This window comes from Symphalangus syndactylus, chromosome 18 (assembly GCF_028878055.3).
Source record: "Symphalangus syndactylus isolate Jambi chromosome 18, NHGRI_mSymSyn1-v2.1_pri, whole genome shotgun sequence".
NCBI classification, from domain to species: Eukaryota; Metazoa; Chordata; class Mammalia; order Primates; family Hylobatidae; genus Symphalangus; species Symphalangus syndactylus.
The window spans coordinates 61662008-61677361 of NC_072440.2; the positions used below are offsets into that span (position 1 = coordinate 61662008).

A 15354-nucleotide genomic window follows, 5' to 3' on the forward strand; every position below is an offset into this window, starting at 1 on the left:
AGACACATTTACTCCCACCATGGCCCACTTTCCACTCTCCCCCAATCCCTGAGACCAGGCAGAAAGTGGGACTACTACAGAGAAAAACGGGGAGCAGGCCAACAACACTGGACAGCTCTGTCAAAACGTTAATTACAGATGGTGGTGTGCGCTCTCCCTAAGCCTCCGATCAGCCGCTGTTCTTTCCTGTGACCATGACCTCCCCAAGCTCAAACTCAGCTTCTCCTGACCAGATCCAAGGTCACAAATTGAAGGGAAGAGAAGAAGAAATTATTTATTTAAACAGTGTTTAACAGCTTCAGAGAAAATGCACAGCCCATCAGCGCCCAGTGAGGCTGCTCTCAGGGAACAATCCGTGCAGCTGAGATACTCGGCTACACTAACCACTGCAAGCTCAGGTCAGAGTCTCCTGGTGCCAGGGTCAGGTAAGGTTTTAATCCAAGCAATGGGAAATACATGTGTGGGGGGCTGTATGTATGTTTGGGGGGACTGCAGACAGGAAAAGAGCTACAGAAGGGAGAGAGAAGAACAGAAAACACAAAAGAAGAATCCTGGATGCATTTCAGACACTGGAATGAGAGCTGAAGGGAAAGCAGACTGAAGTTCTGATCCATGCTACCACCAGAATGAACCCTGAAGGCCTTATGCTGAAGAAGCCCAGTGCAAAAGGCCACACAGTGTGTGATTCCCTTCATGTGGCGTGTCCAACACAAGCAAATCCATAGAGGCAGAAACTCGATTCGTGGTTGCCAGGAGCTGAGGGAGGGTAGAAGGCAGAAGGACTGCTAATGGGTACAAGTTCTTTTGGGGGTGATAAAAACATTCTAAAATTAGGCAGTGCAGATGGCTGCATGACGGTGAATACACATGAAGTCACTCAACTGTTTACTTTCAATGTGTGGATTGTATGCTATGTGAAACATACCTCAATAAATCCACAAAAAATAAACAAATTTTTAACTAGCAAATAAAAAGATAATTCCTTTTTCCCTCCACTCCCAGATACAGAGTTTCTCTCTCGTTATCATATATTATTTTGTTTTTTAGTACAAAATCAGAAGCAAAGGAGAACATCTCTGTAGCTTACAGTAACCACACACCATGAAAATAACAAGAAGCTGTGAGAACTAAAAATGAAAGCCAAACTCTTTTAACTTATCTGTTCCCCAACCAACTCCTGAGGAGCAGGATGAAATATCTCTATATGGCAAAGACCAATTGCTTTCCACACACAGTGCTCAGGCACAGACAGACCACACGTCATCTGCTTCTCCAAACCACTCCGTCCACCTTTTCCTCACTGTACTTCATGCATGATCAAAGAAGCTGTATCTACCAAAGACCCTCTTCACAGACAGGCTAATTTTTGTAAATCAGATAAAGTGGTTTACAAAAATCCAAAGATTTCTGCACCAGCTTCTACTGGTAATTATTTTATTATTTACTGGTTAATATTTTATTATCAGAGTAAAGAAGAAGGAGAACTGGGAATCAGAACAAGTCACTCCACCTCCCTGTGTCTACATCTCCTCATCAACAAACAAAAGGGCAAGCCCAGAATTATCTCGAAGAATACGCAGTCTTAAAGGGATCTATCAGTCTATGTCTATTAATCATGGAAACAGAGCACAAATTGAGTTCTAGGGAACTTTAATTTCTTGGAATTTTCATAAAGTAATTTCCTCCAGCCATAAAATAATTTTAAAACTATCACACACAGCTCCCCAGCAAACCACCTCAGTAACCACATGAGGCAGGCAAGGCACAAAGAAAAGAAAGGAATATCCTATTTTCTTACATTCAGCAACGCTGATTTCATGTAAAAATCCTAGAATTACCCCTTTCCCAAGAGCTTAATCATAGAATATGTTACTAGGAATATAAGTCATCTTTAAATACCTTATTACATGAAATTTCCTTTATTTCCAGCTGCAGCTATAGAGGCTATAAAGCACTGGGGGGTGCATTCATATATTACTATAGTATCGCCCAATTTCATCACTAAAATTACCATATGCCAAATGAACAAGCAGGACTTACCAATTTTCTGATTGAATATCTTGTCAAAGGTTATTTCATTTCTCTCTGCAAGATACTTCTGCATCACACTCCGGATACTGGAAGGGAAGAGTGACACATTTTTAACAATACAGCCTACATTGTGAGTAACCATTCCCAGGATGGGAAAGATATGGATGTCTTGACTCAAAGATACCAGCTTTACAAGAGACCCTTCTTACCACAACTGCATGAAATGCAGACCAGCCTAAAAGCTGGAAACTTCACGGCCTTAGCCACCATCCCCTCCTGCAACACAGGGCCAACCTTACATGTAGAAACTCAACTGCAGAAAATAACTTCAGGGCTTCAAAAACCCACCCTCAATATATCTGCTCTCCAAAATATTCACAAATGTGTGTGCACACACAAACACATGCACACAGCACACACCCTACCTGTACACAACACACATACCTGTGCCCCCCTACCACAAATTCTGCTAATCAATAAATGAGCTTCTTTCTAAAACAAAAGCAAAAGTTCCCTAGATATAAATATTCTTAAAATCATATTTCTATACTCCAACAATAAAGCACAAAACGTAATTAAAAGATTTAGCTTGCAATAAAATAAAAAACATCAAATACTTTGAAATTATTCTTTCAAAATATGTGCAAGAACTTTATGGGAAAAATTACAAATTGTATTGGGAGACATTAAGGAGGATCTAAATAAATAAGAAGATATACCACAGTGATAAACAGAGAAATTTAATACTGTAAAAGTTCAAAGTCTACCCAAATTTATCTATGACATCAATATAATCCCGATTAACATTCCAGTAGAGTTTTTCATAGAACATAGAAATAAATAAGCTCTTTCTAAAATTTATACAAAAAATACAGGATCAATAATAGCCAAAACACTTCTGAAGAAAGAATAAAGATACTGGGGCTTATTATAAAGTTAAAATAATAAAGACAGGATAAACAAACTAATCAAGGAAATGGAAGAGAGTGCAGAAACTGAGCCACACATGCATTCAGCGTTGACATATAATAGAAGTAGCAAGTCAGAAAAATGGGGAAAGGATGCATTATTCAGTAACTGAACCCCAAAAGTGATTATCCAAATGGAAAAAGTAGAAAATAGAATCTCTATTATCCACTGATGGTGGGAGCGAACAATAATTTAGCATTACTTGTTTTTTTACTTTTTAAAACAAATTGAGGCATAATTTATACATAATTAAATGCACACTTAAAGTATATTGTTAGGCAGGCGAGGTGCTTCATGCCTATAATCCCAGCACTTTGGGAGGCCGAGGCGAGCGAATCATCTGAGGTCAGGAGTTCGAGACCATTCTGGCCAACATGGTAAAACCCTGCCTCTACTAAAAATACAAAAATTAGCTGGGTGTGGTTGCGCGTGTCTCTAGTCCCAGCTACTAGAGAGGCTGAGGCAGGAGAACCACTTGAACCCAGGAGGCAGATGTTGCAGTGAGCCGAGATCGTGCCACTGCACTCCAGCTTAGGGGACAGAACAAGACTGTCTCCAAAAACAAAGTATATTGTTAAATGTGCTTTTCACAAACATATACACTTATGTAACTACTATCTTAAGATACAGGATATTTCCATTGCCCCAAAAAGCACCCTTTACGATCAGTCTCCCCATATTCTAGAATCCAGGCAACTATTGACCTGCTTTCTATTAACACAGATTACACGCCCCAGTTCTAGAATTTTATATAAAATAAAATTACACACTATGTTGTCTGTTGCGTCTGGCTTTTGTTTGACATGAGACAGCTTCATCCATATTGCTATGTGCGTAAGTATTTCATTCCTTTCTAATGCAAACAGCATGCCATTGTATGAATATTCCACAATTTGTTTACCCAGCCATCTGTTGACAGACATTTGGGTTGTTTCTATAAATAAAAGTGCTTTAAATATCTATGTATAAGTCTTTTTATGGGCATGCGTTTTCATTTTTCACAGGTAAACACCAGGAAGTGAAATGTTGGTCATATGGAAAATCATATTTAACATTATGAAAAACTGATGAACTACATTACAAACTGGTTGTGCCATTTTACAATCCCACCAACAATGTATGATAGTTCCAGTTGTTCCACATCCTTGTCAACACTTAGGTTGTAAGTCTTTTTAAATTTTGGCCACTCTGTTGGGTGTGTAATAGTATTTTATTGTACTTTGTATTTTAATTTGCATTTCTCTAATGAATAATGATGTTGAGCATGTTTGTACATGATTATTGGAATTCTCCTCTCTTCCTTTTAGAGGTGTGTAGACAAATCTTTTGTCTACCTTTTAATTGAGTTGTCTTACTATTCAGTTGTACAACTTCTTTACTTAGTCCAGAAATAAGTCCTATGTCAGATTTATGTGATGCTAAGATTTTCTCCCAGTTAGCACCTCAGCCCTTCATTTTCTTCAAAGAATCCTTCTCAGAGCACAGGTGTTTAGTTGATGAGTTCCAATTTATTGACATTTCTATGATGGACAGTCTGTGCTAAGAAGTCGTTCATGCCTCAAGGTCATGAAGACTGTAAGCTATATTTTCCTTTAAAAGTTTTAAAGTTTTTGGTTTTGTGTAAACACAAATATGGTCTAATATCCATTTCAGGTTAATTTTTATGTAGAGTACAAGGTAGAAATCAAAGTTCTTTTTTTTCTGTATACTATTTCATTGTTCTGGTATTACTTGTTGAAAAGACTTCTTTCTTTCTTTTTCTCCATTAAATTATCTTGGCACCTTTGTTGGTTCAACACTAAGTATGTGCAGGTCTATCTCTGGGCCATCCTGTTGCATTGATCTGTACATCTATCCTTATATACACATTGTATTGTCTTCACTGCTTCTTTTCTAACTTAAGAAGTTGGATCAATGAATTTAAATTATTTATTTCTAATATAACCATTTAAAATTATAAAATTCCCTCTAGGCATCAATTTAACTGCATCTCACAGATATTGATATATTCTACTTTCATTTTCATTCTATTCTAATTATCTTCTAATTTCCCTTGAGATTTCTTCCTTGACCTATGAGTAATTTAGAAATGTGTTGCTTCATTTCCAAATACTTGGAGATTTCCAGTTATCTTTCTGTTACTAAATTTTACTTTAATTCTTTCATGGTCAGAAAACACACTTTGAATAACTCAGTTCTTATACGATTTATTGATATGTGTTTTGTTGCCTAGAATATGATCTACTGTTTTGAGTAGTTCATGTACACTTAAAGGGAATGTGTATGCTGCTGTTGGATAGACTGATTCATAAACATCAACTGAGTCAAGTTGGGTGATAGTGTTGCTTAGATTTTTCTATATCCTTACGGATTTTCTGTCTACTTTTTCTATAAATTACTGAGAGAGGAGTGTTGAAACTGTCAACTAAAATTGTGAATCTATTTCTCTTTTCAATTCTGTTTTTGTTATATATTTTACTGCTCTGTTGTTAAGTACATGAACATTTAAGAACAATGTTGTGCTTCCGTGATGAAATAATCCCATGATCATTATGAAATATACCTTTTTAATGCCTGTTTATAATCTTTGTTAAGTCTATTTCATCAGATGCTAATCAAGTCATTCCAGCTTTCTTTTGGTTAGTGCTTATACAGTATTATATTTGTCTATCTTTTTGCCTTTAAGGATTTATATCTTCACATTTAAAATAAGTTTCCAGTTTACAACAGATAGTCATCCCTTGGTATACAAGCCATGAGTTCTATCTAGGACCCGCCTCGGATCCCAAAATCCTAGGATGCTCAAGTTTCTTATATAAAATGCTGTAGTATCTACAGAGCACTTACGCACAACCTCTTGAATAGTTTAAATCATCTCTAGTTACTTATAAGACCTAATGCAATGTAAATACCATGTAAATAGTTGTTATACTGTATTGGTTTTTATTTGTATTTTTATTGTTGTATTGTTATTTCTCATTGTTTCTTTCTTTCCAAATATTTTGATCCGTAGTTGGTTGAAAACCCAGATGCAACCCGCAGATATGGCCAGGCACAGCGGCTCACACCTGTAATCCCAGCACTTTGGGAGGCCGAGGCAGGTGGATCACCTGAGGTCAGACGTTCGAGACCAGCGTGGACAACATGGTGAAACCCTGTCTCTACTACAAATACAAAAATTAGCGGTGGTGGTTGCCTGTAATCCCAGCTACTCAGGAGGCTGAGGCAGGAGAATCATTTGAACCTGGGAGGCAGATGTTGCAGTGAGCCGAGATCGTGCCACTGCACTGCAGCCTGGGTGACAACAGCAAGACTCCATCTCAAAACAAAACAAAACAAAACAAAACCCTGCAGATATGGACAGCTGACTGTAACCCACATATATGGGCAGCTGACTGTACAGCTGGATCTTGCTCTTTCACCCTACCTGATGATCTTTTAATTGAAGTATTTAAACAATCTGCATACTTCTGTTAGGTAGATACAGTTAAGTGAATTAGCTAGATCATATGGTAAACATGTTTTAGTACGACTTTTTTAAAAACTGCCAAACCACCTTCTATTGTGGCTATACCTTTCAGATTCCCATCAGCAACATAGAATTCCTGTTTCTCCTTGAACATACTTATTTTCTGAGTTTTTTATTTTAGCCATTTTAGTGGGTGTGAAGTAGCATCGCACTGTGGTTTTAATTTGCATTTCCCTAATGAGTAATAATAAGCATTTTTTCATGTGCTTATTAGCTATTCATGTATCTTCTGTAGTGAACTGGCTATTCAACTATTTTGCCCGATTTGAGGAGGACTGGTATCTTAATATTCATAGAATTCTTTATATATTCTGGATACAAGTTATTTATCATATATGTGATTTTCTTTTTTTTTTTTTTTTTTGAGACAGAGTCTCGCTCTGTCGCCCAGGCTGGAGTGCAGTGGCACGATCTCGGCTCACTGCAAGCTCCGCCTCCCGGGTTCACATCATTCTCCTGCCTCAGCCTCCCGAGTAGCTGAGACTATAGGCACCCGCCACCATGCCCGGCTAATTTTTTGTATTTTTAGTAGAGACGGGGTTTCACCATGTTAGCCAGGATGGTCTTGATCTCCTGACCTCATGATCCGCCTGCCTCAGCCTCCCAAAGTGCTGGGATTACAGGCATGAGCCACCGCGTCCAGCATATATGTGATTTTCAAATATTTTATCAGAGTCTGTAATTAGTCTTTGCACTTGCTTAGTGGTGTCTTTAAAGGACAAGTTTTAAATTTTTTATTAAACCCAATTTATCAATATTTTTCTTTAATGGTGTCATAGCTAAGAATTCTTTGCCTAACCCAAGGTCACAAAGATTTTTTCTATGCTTTCTTCTAGAAGTGTTATAGTTTTAGCTCATAAATGCAGATTTATGATCAATTTTGAGTTATTCTGGGAGTATGGTGGGAGGTAAATATCTAAGGGATTTTGGTTTGTTTTTGTCTTTGTTTTTGCATATCGACATTCAATTTTTCTAGCATCATTTTGTTGAAATTCCTATCATTTCCCCCACTAAATTGTCTTGGCATTTTTTCAAAAATCAATTACTATAAATGTGAGGATCTCTCCCCTCCATATTCTGCTCCATTATCTATGTTCTTTATGCCAGTGTAGCACCATGTTGATGACGACAGCTCTACAGAAAGTGGTCAAACCAGTCTAAGTTCTCTTTGTTCTGCTTTCAAAATTGTGTTGCCTATTCTGCTTGGATTTCAAAAGGGACTGCAGTAAATCTATAGATCAATACGGATCAATATGGGAAAAATTGCCACCTTTTTGTTTTTCGCACAGGGTCTCTCTGTTGCCCAGGCTGGAGTATAGTGATGAGATCATGGCTCATTGCAGCCTTGGCCTACTGGGTTCAAGCAATTCTCTCACCTCAGACTCCCAAGTAGCTGGGAACACAGGTGCATGCCACTGTGCCCAGTTAATTTTTAAATTTTTTTTGTAGAGACAGGGTCTCACCATGTTGCCCAGGCTGGTCTTGAACTCCTGGGCTCAAGTGATCCTCCCGGCTCAGACTCCCAAAGTGCTGGGATACAGGCGTGAGCCACCAAGCCAGGACCAGAACTGGCATCTTAATAACACTGAACCTGCTTTCATCTGTATTTTGTTCTTGTTTTCCTCTTTTCTTGCCTTCTTCTTGTGATTCAATTTTTATCTCCCCTACTAGATTATTTTAACGTTTTCTTTCTTCTTTTCCTTAGGGGTTGCTCTAGGGTTTACCATACACATTTTTACTTACCATAGTCTACCTCTAAATAACATTTTACATTTCCATGTCCTGTCTATGATTTGTGCTATTATTGTCATATGCTTTATTCCTACATGTTCTAAACCTCATAATATATTTGTATTGTTTTGGCTTTAGACATGCAATGTCTTTACATTCAAGGGCTTTTATATTATTGCAGGTGCTCTATATTTCTTTGTGGAGATCCAAATGTCACCTGGTACCACACACCTTCTGCCCAACACACTTCCTCCATCTCTTGTAGTGCAGGTTAACTAGCAATGAATTTTCCCAGCTCTTGTTTGTCTAAAAAGTCATCATTTTGCCTTTAGTTTAGAAAGATATTTTTATCGGGTATAGGATCCTAGGTTGGCAGGTTTGTTTTGTTTTCTCTCAGCACTTGATGTCACTCCACTGTCTTCTGCGTGCATAGGTTATATAAGAATTAAGCAATGGCAACAAAAGCCAAAATCGACAAATGGGATCTCATTAAACTAAAGAGCTTCTGCACAGCAAAAGAAACTATCATCAGAGTGAACAGGCAACCTACACAATGGGAGAAAATTTTTGCAACCTACTCATCTGACAAAGGGCTAATATCCAGAATCTACAATGAACTCAAACAAATTTACAAGAAAAAAACAAACAACCCCATCAAAAAGTGGGCAGAGGACATGAACAGACACTTCTCAAAAGAAGACATTTATGCAGCCAAAAAACACATGAAGAAATGCTCCTCATCACTGGCCATCAGAGAAATGCAAATCAAAACCACAGTGAGATACCATCTCACACCAGTTAGAATGGCCATCATTAAAAAATCAGGAAACAACAGGTGCTGGAGAGGATGTGGAGAAATAGGAACACTTTTACACTATTGGTGGGACTGTAAACTAGTTCAACCATTGTGGAAGTCAGTGTGGCGATTCCTCAGGGATCTAGAACTAGAAATACCATTTGACCCAGCCATCCCATTACTGGGTATATACCCAAAGGACTATAAATCATGCTGCTATAAAGACACATGCACACGTATGTTTATTGCGGCACTATTCACAATAGCAAAGAGTTGGAACCAACCCAAATGTCCAACAACGATAGACTGGATTAAGAAAATGTGGCACATATACACCATGGAATACTATGCAGCCATAAAAAATGATGAGTTCGTGTCCTTTGTAGGGACATGGATGAAACTGGAAAACATCATTCTCAGTAAACTATCGCAAGGACAAAAAACCAAACACCGCATGTTCTCACTCATAGGTGGGAATTGAACAATGAGAACTCATGGACACAGGAAGGGGAACATCACGCTCCGGGGACTGTTGTGGGGTGGGGGGAGGGGGGAGGGACAGCATTAGGAGATACACCTAATGCTAAATGACGAGTTAATGGGTGCAGGAAATCAACATGGCACATGGATACATATGTAACAAACCTGCGCATTGTGCACATGTACCCTAAAACCCTAAAGTATAATAAAAAAAAAATAAAAAAAAAAAGAAAACAAAAAAGAAAGAAAAAGAAAAAAAAAAAAAAGAATTGTGCTATAATTTTTATCTTTATTCCTCTGTACATACGTTTTGTTTTAATCTGGCTGACTTTCTTTATCTAGCTTCTTTAAGAATTTCTCTTTATTGTTGGTCAGTAGTTTAACTATAATGCATCTACAGGTATGCTTTCTCTCCCTACCTTTACCCTGCTTGGGGTTCTCTGAACATTCTTTTAACTTTGTTAACTGACACATAATAATTGTACATATTCATGGGGTGCACTGTGATATTTTGATACATACGATGCAGTGATCGGATCAGGGTAATTAGCACATCCATTATCTCAAACATTTATCATTTCTTTGTGATGGGAACATTCAATGTCCTCCTTCCAGCTATTTGAAATTATGTTTTATTGTTAACTATAGTCATCCTACAGTGCTATAGAACACTGGAATGTATTTCTCTTATCTAGCTGTAATTTTATATCCTTTAACAAATTTCTTCCTTCCCCACCCTTTCTCCTATCCTTCCCAACTTTCTATCTTTCACTGATTTTGGAAAATTCTCAGCCATTTTCTCTTTGCATATTTTTTTAGTCGGCTCTTTCTCTTCTCTTTCTGATATTTCACTTACTCGTATGTTAGAACATTTGATATTGTCCCATAACTTTCAGACATGAAGCATGAGACCCTAATTATAAATCCAAAACTAAAAATATAATCTATAAAATACATGTATGTAATAAAACCATACATTTCTTAAAGGCAGGGAAGTGTGTAATGTGTAATCCATAATGAGTGGCTGCCTACAGGGAGAAGGAGGAAAGGAAACACAAGGCCAGGAGACGGAATGGGGAAGGAACTCACAGTAGTAGGAAATTATTCTCAGTATCCTTGTTCTCATGCTGGTGCTATAAGTGCTTATAATATTATTTAAAATGAATTAATGAATGAAACAATGACTATAAAGAAGGCCATGCATAAATTAATAATGAGAGAGTATCATGAATCAAGTGCCATGATTAGTTAAATTCTGTGAATGTAAGTCTAGCACTTGAGCCATGGTAAGTATCAAGAAAAATTATGAGTCTCAATAAAGATGTGAATGAAGAGGGAGGGTTTATTTTTCAAACAAGTTACAAGACATGCTAAGACTCTGCCAGGGATGGCCTATCACTAATTGTAACAGTACATAGAATAGCCAGTTGCTTGTCCCTGCATTTAATTATACCTAGCTATGAGAAGTCACTCATAGTACTCTCCTGTCTCAAAATTCTGAGGGAATAAATTAAATGATAGTTTTAAATTTTTTTGAAATTGCTAATTTATTAACATTTTCAAATAGATGTTTAAAATGCAAGTAATATGAAAGTAAAAACTAGATATTAAAATGTTCTTCATCTCTCACTTTTCATATTGTCAAATATTTCCTTGATTGAAGCAGAATAGTTCAATTGAGTCTAAACTCTATTCATAGATCACATTACTTCTTTTTGAAGAACAGCAATCTTTTTCTTTGGTAAATTAGAAGACCTCATTTGATTCATCCAACATTTCATGTATGACAACTGGTTTTTCACCTACCCATGACTCTCATTTTTCCCCATGAATACTCTCGAAGAAGTGTTCCAAAAGCATTCTAAAACAATCAACAAATTTAGCAATGTACTACCTATTCCATTCTGACTTTCCAATTTTTCCATACAATTCCTACCATGATATGATTTTTACTCTTCCCTTCTTGTAGAGGGTGGTTGGTGGTAGTGGTTCTTATATACCTTCATGTAATCATCTTCCTTGAAGTAGAATATTTTATACATATATATATACATATACAGGTGTATTACATATACATATGTACATACAAAGCAGGTCTTGCTCTGTCATCCAGGCTGGAGTGCAGTGGTGTGATCATAGCTCACTGCGGCCTCAAACTCCTGAGCTCAAGCCATCCTCCCACCTCAGCCTCCTGAGTAGCAGAAACTGTAAGTGCACACCACCACACCCAGTAATTTTTTTTTTTGGAGACAGTCTCACTATGTTGCCCAGACTGGTCTTAAATTCTTGGCCTCAAGAGATCCTCCCACCTCAGCCTCCCAAGTGGCTGGAATTATTGGTGCAAGCCACCATGCCCAGCCATTTGTTTATTTAAAAAGTCTAATTTCCTAACCATGAGAAATCTAGTATGTGCTTATATTTTTATTTTTTCCTACAATTCTTCACTATTCCCTTATGTTCTACCTGTAATTTTCTTCACTGTGCTATTCAGTCCCTATTTGTATTTTTAATATCTTGCATGTTTTTATTTTTAGCTCAAAGAATGTGGCTGGTTGTCTAATACTACATACAAAAAGTAATTTGATGTATTCCTAAGCATTTTGTGTGTGTGCAGCTACTGTAAATGGGACTGCATTTTAATTTGGCTCTCAGCTTGAATGTTATTGGTGTATAGAAATGCTACTGATTTCTGTACATTGATTTTGTATCCTGAAACTTTACTGAAGTTGTTTATCAATTCCAGGAGTCTTTGGCAGAGTCTTTAGGGTTTTCTCGGTATAGAATCATATCATCGGCAAAGAAAGACAGTTTGACTCCTTCTTTTCCTATTTGGATGCCTTCTATTTTTTCTCTTGCCTGATTGCTCCAGTACTATGTTGAGTAAGAGTGGCAAGAATGAGAATCCTTGTCTGTTCCAGTTCTCGAGGGGAATGCTTCCAGCTTTTGCTCATTCAATATGATATTGTATTTAGGTTTGTCATAGATAGCTGTTATTATTTTGAGGTATGTCCCTTCAATACCTAGTTTGTTTGTTCAGGATTTTTAACGTGAAGGGTGCTGGATTTTATTGAAAGCTTTTTCCACATCTATTGAGATGATCATATGGTTTTGTTTTTATTTATTTTATTTATTTATTTATTTATTTTTGAGATGGAGTTTCGCTCTGTCGCCCAGGCTGGAGTGCAGTGGCGCGATCTCGGCTCACTTGCAAGCTCTGCCTCCTGGGTTCACGCCATTCTCCTGCCTCAGCCTCCCGAGTAGCTGGGACTACAGGCGCCCACCACCACTCCCGGTTAATTTTTTGTATTTTCAGTAGAGATGGGGTTTCACCGTGTTAGCCAGGATGGTCTCAATCTCCTGATCTTGTGATCCGCCCATCTCAGCCTCCCAAAGTGCTGGGATTACAAGCATGAGCCACCGCACTGGGCCAGTTTTTAATTTTTTATGTGTATAACACATTTATTGGTTTGCATATGTTGAACCAATCTCGCCTCCCAGGAATGAAGCCTACCTGATCATGATGAATTAACCTTTTTGATGTGCTGCTGGATTTGGTTTGCTAGTATTTTGTTGAGGATTTTTCCTCTGTGTTCATCAGGGATGTTGGCCTGTAGTTTTCTTTTTTCACTGTGTCTTTGCCAGGTTTTGGCATCAGGGTAATACTGGCTTTGCAGAATGAGTTAGGGAGGAGTCCCTCCTCCTTGACTTTTTTCTACCAGTAGAATTACAAAACACCAATGAAAGAAATCATAGATGATACATACACACAAATGGAAGAACGTTCCATGCTCATAGATTGGAAGAATCAATATTGTAAAAATGGCCATGCTGCCCAAAACAATCTACAGATTCAATGCTATTCCTATCAAACTACCAATGTCATTTTTCACAGGATGAGTAAAAACTATTCTAAAATTAATATGGAACAAAAAAAGAGCCCAAATAGCCAAAGTAATCTTAAGCAAAAAGAACAAAGCTAGAGGATCATATTACCCAACTTCAAACTATACCATAAGGCTACAGTAACCAAAACAGCATAGTGCTGATACAGAAACAGACACACAGACCAGTGGAATAGAGGAGAGAACCCAAAAATAAAGCCACATGCAGCTTCAGCTATCTGATCTTTGACAAAGTCAACAAAAATAAGAGAGAAAGGACTCCCTATTCAATAAATGGTGCCGGGATAGCTGGCTAGCCATATGCAGAAGATTGAAACTGGATCCCTACCTTTTACCACATACAAAAAAGTCCTCAAAAAATGCAAAAAAGTCCTCAAAAGCAACTGCAAAGAAAACAAAAATTGACAAGTGGGACCCAATTAAACTAAAGTGCTTTTGCACAGCAAAAGAAACTATCAACAGAGTAAACAGACACCCTACAGAATGAGAGAAAATATTCACAAACTATGCATCTGGCAAAGGTCTAATATCCAGATTCTATAAGGAAATTAACAACAAAAAACAAATAATTCCATTAAAAAATGGGCAAAAGACATGAACAGACACTTCTCAAAAGAAGACATACAAGCACCTAACAAACATATGAAAAAATGCTCAACATCAGTAATCAGCAGAGAAACATAAATCAAAACCACCATGAGATACCATCTCACTCCAGGCAAATGGCTATTATTTAAAAAAAAACAAAAGAAAGAAAGAAAAGAAAAGAAAGAAACAGATGCTGGTAAGGCTTCGGAGAAATGGAAACGCCTATACACTGCTGGTGGGAATGTAAATTAATTCAGCCACTGTGAAAAGCTGTTTGGAGATTTCCCAAAGAACTTAACAAAGAACTACCATTCAACCCAGCAATCCTATTACTGAATATATTTATTTTCTTTCCAAAAGAAAATAAATCGTTCTACCAAAAGAAAAAAAAACCCACATGCACTCATATGTTCATCACAGCACTATTCATTAATAACAAAGACAAGGAATCAACCTACGTGCCTATCAGTGGTGGACTGGATAAAGAAAATGTGGTACATATACACCATGGAATACTATATTGCCGTAAAAAAGAATGAAATCATGTCCTTTGCAGCAACATGAATGCAGCTGGAGGTGATTATCCTAAGCAAATTAACACAGGAACAGAAAACCAAATACCACATGTTCTTACTTATAAGTGGGAGCTAAACACTGGGTACTCACGGACATAACCTTTTTGATGTGCTGCTGGATTTGGACACCAGGGATGAATGGGGGGTAGGGAGGGAAGGGAGCAAGGGTTGAAACACTACTGGATACTGTGCTCACTAACTAGGCAATGGGATCAGTCATACCCCAAACCTCATCATCACGCAATACACCCACATAACAAACCTGCACATGTACCCCTTAAATCTAAAATTAAAGCTGCAATTATTGTTTCTAAAAAGTAATTCAAGATTGATCATAGATCTAAATATAAAGCCTTAAACTATAAAAGTTCTCAAAGAAAATATAAAAAAAACTTTGTGATTAGTTCAAGCAAAGACTTTAGACATGAGAGCAAAAACATGAATAATAAGAGAAAAACTGATAAATTAATTTCGTCAAAATTAAAAACCGCTGCTCCTGAAAAGACACATAGGAGGATGAAAAGACAAGCCATGTGCCGAGAGAAAACACTGGCAAACCATCTATCCAATTGAAGATCTGTACCCAACATAAATAAAGACCCTTTAAAGCTCAAGAATAAGAAAATAACCTAATAAAAAATGGGCAAATGATTTGAATGGACACTTCAAAGAAGATATGTGGGTGGCAAATAAGCATATGAAAAGTTGCTCAACATCATTAGTCATCAGGAAAAGGCAAATTAAAATGACAAG

At 37.4% G+C, this 15354-nt stretch overlaps 1 protein-coding gene across 6 annotated transcripts in view; it reads right to left on the minus strand.

Annotated features, from left to right (window-relative positions):
• GRK3 (G protein-coupled receptor kinase 3) overlaps window positions 1–15354 on the minus strand; it is a 170485-nt gene that overhangs the window by 127077 nt on the left and 28054 nt on the right. For 4 of the 6 annotated variants that reach the window (XR_010117117.1, XM_063623418.1, XM_055254259.2 and 1 more), the window contains exon 2: window positions 2041–2117. The exons of 1 other annotated variant lie outside the window; for it this stretch is intronic. Coding sequence is in view for 2 of the 5 variants with exons in the window: in XM_063623418.1 (XP_063479488.1) it covers window positions 2041–2117 (77 nt within the window). In the remaining 3 variants the exon portion in view is untranslated. Of the gene's footprint in view, window positions 1–2040; window positions 2124–15354 lie in introns of those variants that run through there. One more of the 6 variants, XM_063623417.1, reaches the window with a different exon arrangement.